The sequence below is a fragment of the Ambystoma mexicanum genome, chromosome 11 (genome assembly GCF_040938575.1).
Source record: "Ambystoma mexicanum isolate Mex_15411 chromosome 11, UKY_AmexF1_1, whole genome shotgun sequence".
In the NCBI taxonomy this organism is placed as follows: Eukaryota; Metazoa; Chordata; class Amphibia; order Caudata; family Ambystomatidae; genus Ambystoma; species Ambystoma mexicanum.
This window is the reverse complement of record NC_090934.1, coordinates 597,144,478-597,157,944: the sequence shown is the minus strand read 5'-3', so window position 1 is coordinate 597,157,944 and position 13,467 is coordinate 597,144,478. Positions and strand designations below refer to the sequence as shown.

The 13,467-nt window shown below is 46.6% G+C and overlaps 1 protein-coding gene across 2 annotated transcripts in view; it reads right to left on the bottom strand.

Annotated features, from left to right (window-relative positions):
- The window catches only part of ZDHHC13 (zinc finger DHHC-type palmitoyltransferase 13), a 1,364,100-nt gene that overhangs the window by 202,044 nt on the left and 1,148,589 nt on the right, over positions 1–13,467 (bottom strand). For both annotated transcript variants that reach the window (XM_069623461.1, XM_069623462.1), the window contains one exon: positions 8,875–8,958. In XM_069623461.1, coding sequence (XP_069479562.1) covers positions 8,875–8,958 — 84 coding nt within the window. The remainder of the gene's footprint in view (positions 1–8,874; positions 8,959–13,467) is intronic.

Genomic DNA, 13,467 nt, shown 5'->3' with positions numbered 1-13,467 from the left:
AATCCCCACAGGTCTGAAGCTTGTTTCGGCGTCCTAAAGACAGGCATCAGAGATGTCAAGGAATAACAGGGGTGGGGCTTGGAAGGGTTGATCATGGCCCTCCTGTGTCAGCATTTTAATAATCAGCTCCACTGCTCTTTAGGCAGTCCACTCACATTCTACTCATTTTAGCTCAATCCTGTTTTCCCAACTCAAACCGTCCACGTAGCCCTGGTCATGTCGTCACATCTAGCCACTTTTTTCCAATGCCAACACGCATCCTCCTCATTCTTCCGTTTAGCCCCCTGCCCATAACCTCTCCAGCGAAGGCTCACAGTGCATTTCAATGGTACTGAAGTTCGCCAATTAAAATATGTGCTTTCTAATGCGCGGCTTCTCCATGGCATGGTGCTGGCCCTGGTTGGTAGCCCAGGCAGAGCCCGGATGCATAGCCAGCACATAATTATGCACTCTGCCAGCAGTAGCAATCAAGCACTTTACAAATTGCATTTACAGTCTAACATTGCAATTTGCAAATATGCACCAGTGTTTCAGTCACACAATGAAAAAAGCACACACCCTGAGCCATCCTCAGTTCTCACCCAATGATCAGGCCAGTGTCTGATTCTTCAGTTTGGCATAAGCAATCCGCCGAAGGAGGGCTCAGCCAGTGTGAGGCCACAGGCAAACGTCACTGTTTATTGATCTCGCCGTAGACCTTCCTGACCTGACCTGGCTGATGCCAGCAGAATTGTGCACATGCTCAGTGTTTGACGAACCTGGCTCAACCCATTGATACATTGTTTCAAATGTACTTGAGTTGAGCAGGGTGGAGGCGGGTCCTGGCCCTGTCGCAATGTGTTTAGCTCACCAGCAGCCGAGGCAGAAGCAGACACTGACAGAAATTTGTATTTTTGCATATATTGGTGCACTTGTGGGGTAAGGAAATCGGCCCAGGTAAATACCCATGAAAGTGGGCCAAAAAGCTTGGAATTTGTTTCAGCCACGGGCCGAAAGCCCTATTGCCCAGTTCATGCCCACCCGAACCCCCCCACTGGAAAAGATATTTGGCCTCCTGTTGCTGTCTTCAGAGAGGAGCTGGACCATCGAGTGTACCATGTCCCACATGTCACTCATATAAGCAGGCAAAGATGGCTGTGATGTTACATGGCCTTGCAGTGAGTGACGCTCACTGGATGATTGCCCTGCCTGTTGCATCGAAATGGAGGGACTCTTTCTCGGGCTAGTGTGGAGAACTCCTCAGACTTCGCTGACTTGCCCCTCAAGGAGGGGTCACTAGAATTCATAAGGGGGAGGTTGGTTTCTAAAGCACACAAGAGCAAAGTCCGGCACCCTGTGCTTATCGTACAACTGACTGACATTTGCAATTGACGAAGCCAGGGCCTTGAAGATCTGCTAGCCCAACTTCCACCCTTTAGTCATAATATGGGCCCGAAGTGCCTACTTGCAACACCTATTACTCTTTGCTGCTAGCACAAAAGCCTCCTCCTCTTGCTCCCCATGAACATCCAGGTGCAGGCGGACGGTGAGATCAAGTCGCTGAAAGGCCATGTCATCAGGGGGTGCCAAGACGGGAAGCATTTAGTTGGGTGGCTCCCTGGGGGCTGTGACGTGCTTAAAGGGCATCTCCGCAATTCACTTCCTGGGATCCTTACTCAGTCCTCATCTGAGAGTTTTCCTGAGCCTTGATAACCTGCCCAGCCAGCCTAATTTTCTTCCATCATCACGCCCTCTGTGCTTTCTATTTCACCTTTACAGCCTTTTCAGTCTTCTCACCTCTGGACCTGTACAGCCAAACTCCTCTATGTGGCAGCCCTGATCCTGGAAGAGAATTTCAGGGATAGGTCAAAGGCAGCATCATCATCATGGGGTTGCAGGCAGTAAAGAGAGTGCTTTTGAGGATACTTCAGCCCAACATACTTCCCAAAGCATTTGGTGTACAACTGAACATGGACAGCCTTTCCCGGCTAGCCAGAAAAGCTTGCAACCACGTTGCTTCCTCTACAGCAGCACACAGAGCCCTTGCTCAATCGGGAATACAAAAATGTTACATTTCAACAAAAAAACGGCGGCGTTTCAAGTAATGAAGCAAAAACCATAGCGCTCTCCAACTGATCCTTCTCCAATGGGCGGAAACAGCAACTGAAAGTGAAATAGTAATCTGTAGAATGCAGACTGGCAGCAGTGGGTTTGTCGCAATAGCCTAGCTGTGCATCTGCTTTTCAAGAAGCAGCAGTCTGCTAGTGAAGGCTGGTGTAAATTGGGGAACATACGACTGTTTCCAGGGGTTCCACTCTAACAGTTGAGAACATTCTAACATATGTGCATCTATAAAAGCCCAATAGCAGGGGTGAGATGATTCGATAACTTATCTGTTTGTCAGCTCAATGTATTCCGTGTTTCGGGTAGCATGCTTCTTTCTTGGGCTTTACAGTACATCACTCATGGCCCTCCTCTCCGCTCCTTGAAAGTGTAGTTACGCATATGCCTAGCAACCAAAATGTATGATTTTCCAGCCTGACAGGATCCGAAAGACCGATTATTGGAAGGGCTTTCTGTCCCTCTCAGTTGGGTGCTTTTCAGACTGAAGTTATTCTCACCCACCAGTAAGGTTCTCCCACCTGGGCAGATTCTCGCTACAGGCTCTGGCTTCTCCTTTGCAGATGTTTGGTCCCAATAGTCTTAGGTTTCTCTGTTGCAAATGTGAGCCCACAATAGCACCTGGTTTCTCCCTCTCAAAGTCTATTCTCCTGCAGTCTTTGGTTATCCACCTTCCAACAGGCTGCCATAAAGCCTTCATTCTGGTAGGTTTTGGCCTACAACCATGGTCTTTGGTACACCCTAAGCAGACTCTATGCAAAGTGTCACTTGAGCAAGGCCATAAACTGAGCTGCACTACTCAGGAGAAAAAAATTCTGTCGCCTCCACCAAATTCCTCTCCAACTACAGCTGTTCTCTTCAAATCAACACCCTGAAATGCTGTCCCAACTTCATCAAATTGGCTCAGCTTCTGCTACTTTATATATTGTCTTAGGGGTTCTAATTCCCCCCCATTTAGGTTTGTGATTGGCTCGGATGTTGTATCATTACCTCCAAATATAGTCCCCTCCCCTTCCAGATCCAATTCAAGTGTTTTGTATCTATCGATAAATGGATTGGGCGTACTGCTTTATGGCAGGGTGAGGGGTACCAAAGCACAGCAGCCATGTTGTAATCAGGCGCACCTGTCATGGAGGCCAGGCAACTCTGCGGGATCGTTTCCAGACTGACTATGAATGCTCTCCCCGAACAGTGTTATGCATGCTATGCATGAGCAGCCCACCCTCCAGCTCTTGAGTTAGTTCGCTTCCATTACTCCACCTGCATCCATCTTCTGAGTTTCCTACCATGGACTCCTAATGGGAGTGTCTCCAGCACTTCAAAACTGCATAAAGAGAGGACGCTGTAAACTGGTTACATTGTAGCCTAACAATTCATGCTCACATTGATACACATGTTCCTGATTGGGGAGGAAGGATAGCTCAGAGGCAACACATTTGTCTTGGAAGCAAGACAACGCAGCGTAACAAAGATTTGAACCCCAAACCCGTGCTTTAGAAATCACTACTTGCGCACGATTTTTCAAACTAAGCACTTCATGTACTAATATATTGGACAAAAAGCATGTAAATTAACACAACAAATTGAGTTAACCTATGGCTCAAATGGCAAATACAGTCAGGTGTATGCCGAATATTTGCACACTGTCATCAATGTATTATGGACACAACCAGTGATCAGAGTAAAATAATTCTAAATTTATTTTTGAACAAAATCACGATCAAATGTTATGTTATGTTATCTGCACTTACAGAGCGCACTGTCGCACAAGGGCATCATGGCGCTGAAGAGGAAGACTACTCAGGCAGGAGAGGAAGCCACGGGGAAGAGGGCAAAAAGAGGACGGTCTTCAGTGCTCTTCTAAAACCAAGATGATTGTGGATGTTCCTCATGTCATGAGGAAGGCAGTTCCAAAGTTTGGCTGCTGCTATGGAAAAAGCCCTGCCACCGACCCTCGCTCGGCCGAATCTTGGAACAACAAGAAGATTTGCAGTAGAGGAGCGTAAATCCCGTTCGGGGAGATAGTGGGAAAATTTAGTCTGCAGGAACTCGGCCCCTTGACCATGAATAGCTCGGGCCTTGAAATGAACACGTTGGCCGACGGGGAGCCAGTGGAGTTGGCGTAACACCAGGGAGATGTGAGCTCCATACGGGGTACCCGTGGCCAACCTGGCCGCCAGATTCTGTATGCACTGTAGCCACTGTATTAAGCCAATCAGTTGCGACAAGTACAGTGAATTACAATAATCCAAGCAGGAGAGAACTAGCGCTGCGACTACAGGGAGGTGCATGGGTTCAGGTATCATGGGTAGAACTTTCTTCAAAACCCTGATTTGATAGTGAGCGGCTTGACACACAGCCGTCACTTGGTTAGACATGGAAAGGGAAGCCGAAATAATGACACCCAGGTTTTTTACTTTACTTACTGGGCTGGGAAGAGGACCTAAAGAGGCGGGCCAGAAAGGGGTGGTCCAGAGTGAAGGGTCAGGGGGGCAGCCTGTGATGCTGGAAATGCATCAGAGGGACAGGGCCTCTGTATCCTTGTCCTTTACTGCTTTTTATCGTGTGTTCTGTCGTGTTTTCCGTGCAGGAGTTCATGTGGGACTCCTGGCGGTGCAGCTCTCTCGCTTTTGGTTTGGTGAACCGACCCATGGGATACCCTTACGGCACCAATGGGTGGGGGTACAACCCTGTGACCCTAGTGTATGTTTTTGGGCACCTGTGGGTGGCCCGCAGAGCAGGTTATGGGCTGGTGGCAGCTCCATGCTAAATTTGACAGGTGTGCAGAGTATCCTCCATTTTGGGATACCCCGGCCCTGCCATTGGATCAGTTGATTCCTGATGGAAAACGAGATGGCCCCTGTGGCCTCTTGCTTTCTATTACCTATTACCTTGTTTTCCCAAAGTCCTGGGAAGCCCTGACTCTGTCCCTTCCCCCTGACTGGCTGTTGGGTGGAAGTTCCATATATGGTGGTGTTGTGAAGTCCAGTCCAGACTGACTGGAGCCTTCCCAGTGACTGTATGTTGTGGGTACCTCCTGTAGGTGGGACCTGGGTGAATGGGGTGTGAGACCAATATGCACTTCTTGTTGTGGGTGTCTGGTTTCTGGTATGAGAGACAAAGACTGAGACAGCCCTGCCCGAAACTGGCCTGAATGCAGTGTGTAGTGTTGAATGGCTGGATACTTGTCCCAATCCACATTCCTTGTTGTGAGTGTCTGAGAGGGAGGAGGATGGCCTGAATGCACTGCGTGCCTGATTGGCTGACTGACTGCATCAATGCCCTTCTGGATGATTGGCTGCTGAGTGTGACTTTGCAGTGTGGATGGGAGACAGAATAGTATATCTGGGGACCTCTCACCACTGGAAATTGTTCAGAAGCTGAAGTCCACTACGACGAGTAACTGGAGTAACTGAAGCTTGACCTTGAAGCCCTGCTGGAAGAGAAGAATTGCTGTTGCTCTCCTTCACAATCTGAAAGCTGCTGTGTCTCCAAGGACTGACCCAGAGGGGACCTGGTAAGGCGGCCTCTTCCCGAGCTACGAGGGACCATCGTGCACCAGCTGATCTTTGCCAAAGTTCCCTGGTAGACAGACTTACGACAGGCTGCCGACCGGAGACGGGGACTGCCGCAGAATCCCAAAGAAAAGCACCCGGACCGTTGTCCGCCACTGTCGACGACCGCCGACGCCGCCATGAGCCCGTTTGCCTAAGAACTTCCTTTGATCATCGGATGCTCTCATCTGCATCGTCGCCCGCTTTATCCCGCTGGAGAAGGCCAGACCGTCGACGTGCCGAGGAGCATCCGCTGGTGGGTTTCCCGCAACCTACAAGACCACAGAGACGCCGACGACTCGACGCCCTTGCTGGGCCACAGTTCTTCATCCTCTCTTTGCAGTCCAGAACTATCGTCACCAAGGTGCCCCGCACGCCTCTTCCTTGCAGGACGCCAACGCTCCGCCTCCGACGAGCACCGCTAGGGACGAAGCTGCCACTTCACTGCCGTAGTTCAACCTGTTCTCCGTCGGACGTTCGACAACCCGTGACTCCTGCGCCTTAAAGGGAGGGCCCTCAAGAAGGGCCGTCTATTCCACACCGCCAAACGCCGAGTTCCTCAACGCCTCTCGACGATCCGTGGCTCCTGCTTTAAAGGGAGTCACTCAAGAAGGATCCTTCGACGCGTCTTCGAAGAACTCTACTCCACCAGGTATATTGAGGGGGTGGGTAAAACCTTAATAGGAGGAAATAAGACTATTGAACAATATATGGACTGGGCTTGTGTTATATATCTTTATTTACAGGTTGCCCAGGTGGGGGGGATCTCCACACAGAACTGCGCCTAAGGGTAGGGGTCAGAGATCTGCCTATTGTTTCCACCATCTTGCGTTCCTTCCTATCTCTATTGCTGGTTTCCTCGTTATTGATCTGTGACATTTTAACCGTACAGTTGATGCACTTTAATGAGATTTGATAACATTGGTGGTATCACTTTATAATTGTACATATTTATCATTGTCGACTTCCGAGTACAAAGTGCGTTATTGTGATCGTGTACATACCTTTGAATTTTAATTATATAAAGACTGTGTTTTCAGTAATACAGTGTGTGAACATTCCTTTGTGGGGGTTCGGGGACTACACTGTACTGAAGAACCAGCCTGCATCACCTCCCGAAAAGCTAGGCCTTGATTGCTCGTCCATTGCTACCAATTGGGAATCTTGGCTGGGGTCCTCTGTGCCTCTCCTCTACCATACGGAGAGCGGAAGTACAGGCACCACCCACCAGTATCTTCACACAGCCCACCACCAACACCTCGGTCTTGTCACTGTTGAGCTTGAGCCAGTTCTGATCCATCCAGTCCCCGACGGCACTCAGTCACGACGACACATCAACTCGATCAAATGGTAGAGTCCGGCGTCTGCCAACTATTTGCATGTTACTAGCAATTTATTACGTACACAACTGGTGATTAGACTAAAACACTTGCAAATATATATTTGAATAAGATTGGGGAACCATAGCCTTGTTATTACAGGAACATGACAATTGAGTCCCCAAAAGATGGCACACAGCAAAACTGAAGCGTGAGTAAAAACTAAAAAGGGACTCTGGCACGTTTGTTCCCATGGTAACTTAACATTAAATACTGAAGTCAGACGCCAATCGGCGCCCCACTTAGCAGCCGACGCACGTAGATACTGGTATCGGAGGAAAAGTCACGGTAAGAGACGGTCTGCAAACTATAGTCCCTTGTTGTTAGTGTACTCCTTTGAATCTAAGAAGCGCTGACATAGAATTAGCAGAGCGTATGATTATACAAGGCACAAGTGGCATGTTTCTCAATGAAACCCGCTTTGTGAATGCTGACGGCGAACGGAGAATACAAATGTATTGCTAATTTCTCTTGCTAACATCTATTTACAAGAAAGGCTATTAGTTATACCGCATTATAGACAAATGGCATAAGAATACAATAAACAGTACTTGTAAAAAGATATGTTATGACAGTAAAAATACAAAATATACATTATATGTTTAATTTACCACACAGGGATTGAACCCAGTTATTGGCCGAGCATCAATTCAACAGTCTAATGGGGGCATACATTTGAAGGTAAAATAATCTCAAACTGAAATGAACACATGGAGTTGCATTTGGTCGCACTTAAATTACACTGACTAATTCTGCTTTTTAGTGTCCTTTTGTCATTTTGTTTTCTCAACCTCATGAATCCTTCCCTTCACCAACCCTTGACTGTGGTTGTAAAAAATGTTTCAAAAACACATCTTACATGAATGTGAATCAACATTTCACTCCTTTTCTTTTTTGTTTTGATGGTTTAAAACAATCAATGTGCAACAATGCATTCTGTAATGTTGACTTTTGTGCATTCTTTAAAAGAACATGTTAAATTTGAACTTGCAACCATGGATTGACGAACAATGTAACAAGCACCTGATTTGATAAAGGCTTCTGACATAGCCGAAACACGTGTCATCACCAAGGGCAACTATTTAAAATAAATACACGTTTTGAACACTGACTTGGCGCTGTCTGATATCGGAGTATTTCTGAAAATACTAGTTTTGATAGTGGTTTAATTGGCTTTTTAACCACTACTCAGTAAGACGCGACAAATGGGTCTACCATGTCCAAAGCTAAATAATTCTCGTTGCTCAACCCATTTGTGTCACCCTGTCAGACTGGATCCCCAAAGCCAAAACCTTTTCTACACTCCTGGTATTAAGCACGTTATAAATAAACAATTACATTAAATATATATTTCTATTATATATTATTACCATATCAATTAGGTCTCTAACATGGAGGGCCCTCCATTTACTCCTTTTATAATGCATCTTCAGGTAACTCGAAGGGGAGAAGCTTCCTTCAGGGGCACGTTTTGGGATTCCCAGTTGGGCCTTGGGAGGGACAGGCAGGCTCTGGGGTATGCTCAATTTACCAGTACAGAGGTCTCATCACGCAGATGGTGGAATTTCTGGCACACACAGTTTCATCATCTTTTCCCACAGCCACTCTGCTTTGACAAATACATGTCATTTCTACAGTCTGCCTTTCCCTGACCCTTTGCACGCCCAACTAACAAGTTAGTGCTGATTGCAAATAATATTTATTGCAAGAAATATAAGAAGAATCACTCAAAGCACCATCACAAGAAGTACATGTTAATCTGCACTGCAAACTGTCCAGCATCTATTTTATTAGGTAGAGTAAATGGACTACATGATACAAATGTAACTAAAAATACTTACAGACAGAGGTTGCAAACACCATCCAGCCACAGACCATGTTGAGAAAAATTAAGAACAGGAAAAAATAGTGATGGTTTCCTGCACCTATGTTTGAACAATGAAAACACTTATTAGTTTTCCATGATTTGCTCATTTTCTTAAACATGTACACAGAAAGATATTTTAAGTGTTCAGACATGCCCAATCATTGACTTTGCTATTCATTCTTATTTCATGAAAAGAAAATGTGCGTTAAAAATCAGATGGGAATAAAATGCTGTTATAATCCCTCTTAATCACTTTGTTTCCCTTCCTCGCCTGCCAAAGTTTACATACATTTTCAGATGTGCTAAATAAAACACAATTGTATTTATCCTTCAGTGTAGCCAACAAATGAGTGAGGTCTCGCACGATTTAATGTAACAGAGTATGTTAACCAAAGAACAAACCTGATGGAAGGGCGCTTTGCAGTGAGTATCATACCAAGAGCCTCCTCAGAAAGATCCGGTCCTTTTTCCTCGACCTTTAAATAATCAGGCATGAATAATCAACTTCCTCGCATTAGGGTGAAGCACTCGCGCAAATTACTGTCAACAAATCCACCCCTCCATGGGATCCTCCAAGAGGCCACAGAAGCGTATCCAGAATAACTGCGCAGCAGGTCTTTCATGCCCAGTCCAGAACGATAAAGATCATTGCGTACGACTCTGCTCTCACTTCCTCAGCGCCAAAGCTATCAGCAGGAATAAAGGAAATGCAAACCAAAGGTCAAACTCTCAGGGAATCACCACTGTATCGTCAGAGTTTTCCACAGGAAACTCCCTGGAGAGAATCTTGCACTTCCTGTTGGAGCTGAAAGCATAAAGGTTGATCTGGGAAAGCCCATCAGACAGAGAAGATCTGTTCCAGAATCTTCCCCTACTGCTCCAACTCACGTGCAGACTCTGCTCATCATCTTTCAGTGTTCAGGCTGTTGGCAAGGTGCAACACTGTTAATGTCACCTTGCTCTTGACCACCCAGAATCAAAAGGAGCATGGGCTCCCTGCAGTTCGAGGGACCCTGTACTGGCCATCTTGATGATGAACTAAAGGCAGTGCTGTTGTTCTTGAGGACCTGGACAGTCGAACCTCTGACTGATGGTAAGAAGGCTTGCAATGCCAGTTGAACTGCCCAGAGCTTTAGCAAGTTGATGTGAAAATACTTCTCCTGGCCTACCTACAGACCGCACATTGAAAGATCGTGCAGTTGAGCACCACATCCCATCAGGCTTGCATAAGTGACTAGGGGGACTGTCAGCCACAGCCGTCTGAATTGAGCCCCCCTGCACTGAAGGAGGTTAATCATGGACGCCAACTAGACCTATAGGCGGCCAGGAGAACGCCCCTCATGTACACATTGGGCTGGGAACTGTGGCTACCCTGGGACCACTGTCGAGATGGCATGAGCATTCGTGCTTCTGGAGTTATGAAAATGCAGGATACAATTAGCTTGTGCATCTGCCAGAAGACTCCATATGGAAGCCCCAAATTAGCAGGGACGGGTGCTACTGTGGTCTAAATGCTTGCCACGCTTTGCTGGGAAGGCGGCTATCACGTGCTTCATATACAGGAATGTCCTGTTTAAACTGCAACCATTTGTAAGGGATCAGAAAAGACTTTAGGATGATAGAGAAACAACTCATGGAGGATGGCGCATATCATCCGGAGGTCCTCTAGTGACTTTTCTTCTGCCATGGGCCGCAAGAGCCAGTCCTCAAGGTACAAAAAATAAATGTACCTTCCTCATGTGAAGAAAGGGCTTCACCACCACTATGACTTTGAAGGCCAAAGGGATCTTGAATGGGTGCACTGCAATCCGGTAGTGCTTGCCACCACAAAACAAAGATATTTCCGATGCTTGGGAGGCGGTTGGAGGGGTGGGGGTAGGGAAGTTTAAGTGTGCATCCAGTTGATCTAAAGACAGCAGTCATTCATGTGTCAGGTTTCCCTTTAGTCGGCAGGCTCGGAAGGGACCCTGGAAGTGTAATGAAGGCATGAAAGATTAACCCAAAATGTTGTAAAATACACATAAATTGCCCAGGTCTAGTTTTTCATAACATTCCTCTTGTAACAGGCTTAAGGAATCCCAGCTCAAGATGGTGGAGGAGATTTCCAGAGCTGATTGGTTGGACTGCACCAGTGAGGTAGTTTGGAATCCTGTCTAAGATTCTAAACTTTATTATATCACATAAGAACGGGCGGTGGAATATATATCTATAGTAAGAATCACTCAAAAAGTAACAGTCAATAAACACATACAGACTGTCCCTGTTCAGAAGCACACCCTGACCCTTTCGGGGGAAGCTCTCTCTAGAATGCCGGTGGTGTACCGCCTATCTAATAGGGATAGCAAGAGATCCTTCCCTCGTCTAGAGACCACATTAACATTGATCACAAACTATTAAAATACCAGTACAGGTATTGATAGAGAATGTTAACAGTAGATCATGTCTTTTTTGTATGGGAGGTTACTTCTCTTAGGAATTTCTCTATAATGTTTTAATCACCAATTAAGTAGAGGCCTCCCTAACAGCAGACCTTGTACTGGCTAGGTAAAAACAGTAAACACCCAAATATTGAGGGAGCCCCTAGTTGCAATACGCTTTGCTAGGGCAAGTTATTGTTCTAGTGTGTTTAATTTTACTGAATGAAACATCAGCATGGTCATGAGAAGTCTCATGAACCTATGGTCGACCAGTTTCGCTGACCACTCAAATTGGGGTAATCTTCTTCAGGACCAGGTGGTTTATCTTGGGCATCACTCCGTCCAGCATCCGCTTTGACAGAACAGAGGATTAGTTCTCAGCCGCTTGATACTCTTCCTATATTGGAATATTAAATGAGCAGTCTCTGTGTTTATTATTTACTAATCCTTGACAATAGGTAATATCTACTGGCTGGGGCTACCTTACTGCCCTGCAGTAGAGAGAATAAGGAGGTAGGGGAAGGGGAAGGGGATGTGAAGTGAAAGGGTAAACCCAGAGACCACGAAAAGATTTGACAAAGAGGTCACTTCAAGGTGTCTGATAGTGACACACACGCTGTTATGTTACACCACCTACCCGTGCTCCAATGCTTTATGTAGCTCTGGGAGGCGGCTCTCATTCCATCTGTGCAGGGATGCAAAAGTTGGGGCGTCAGTGATTAGGCTGAATGGATGTGGCCAGATCTTGATTTAGGGGCTGTGACTTAATGGTCCCCTTACCTGTGGTACGCAGTAGACTGGCGCGTGTTCGCATCTGACTGTGGTCAGCTATTTTCTTAGTTTCTGTAATGCAAAAGAGGGCTCAGCAGGTCCACTCTCTCGTTATATCAGGGAACGGATAGCGTATTGTAGATTCTAAACTGCCTTTCATTCGGCCATCGATCAAGTAAAGGTCAGAGAACTTGAACTTAGACTTCATGCTTTAGGATAAGAAAAGGTTTAGTATATTAAGATGTGAACCAAGTAACAGAAGAAAGTCATGAGAACTTCTGCAACTACAAAGCTAAGTGACTATTTACCAGTTAACAAGTATAGTTGAGATAAGATGTTTGGTTTATGTGTTCTAAGCTGTCTTTGACTTGCTACTGGTGAGAACAGTGAGCGTTGGGAAAATAAAACAACCTTTTCTGTAATTCACTTACTTTTTGAGAAGGGACTTTTGGTGCAAACCGTGCTTGAAGCTAGTAAGCAATGAAAGGGTAGTGCGCTGTGAGAAACATTAAGGTGTCTACCTAGCTAGTCCCCAGGGATCTGTTATCCAGGTGGCCAGGACACAGCCATCGCTATTGGATCCAGTTCCTGGGGGTGGACCAGTGAGGGAGGATCACCTGGTTGGGGGGGGTCCTCAGGGAGTGGGACGCCAATGGGTGAGGCGTGGTATCCCCCCTTCTTTCAACACCTTTTCCCCATTTACCATGTAGGACATTCAAAACCACTGCCCCCTCCCCTTTTTCGACACAAACACTTTCACACGACACACAAGAGAAAGGACTAATACCAGAGCTGTTTACCTGCCATGTCCCAATAGACAGGTCAGGCAAAGTCAGGCAATTGATCAGAATCACACACACCCGATGGCCCTTTCCCTTCCCCACATGGATCAAAGGTGGAGCAAGCGAGCACAGTACTAGCAAGGCAGACCGTACGATGAAACAGATATCCAGACCTGGCAGTTCAAGAGGAGGTGAAGGGCGCAAACATTGAGAGGCTGGAAGAGGAACACAACTTGCCTTTTTCAACAAAACTCCAGCGAAATATCAGCAGAAGGAATCGCAAGACTGAGGAAAATAGCCCAAGTGTGCTGTAGCAGAAGTCAACGCAACGTATTGATGCTTATAAGCTGGAGCGAGGGAGACTCCTGCTACCATGGAACCGGCATTGACCCCAGTTACAAAGAAAGCCAAGCGGTTCATCACAGCCGGTGAGTCAAAGGGGGGAACCATGGTGAATGAAAGTCGCAAAGTGGAAAAAGTGAGAGTAGTTGTAGAGAATTGTAACGGGGAGACCAGCTGCAGAAGGGAACTGGCACCACGTGGGTGGTGCTCCGAGAAACCCTGGTCGATCCCCGTTTGAGTGAAACTTCAGATTGC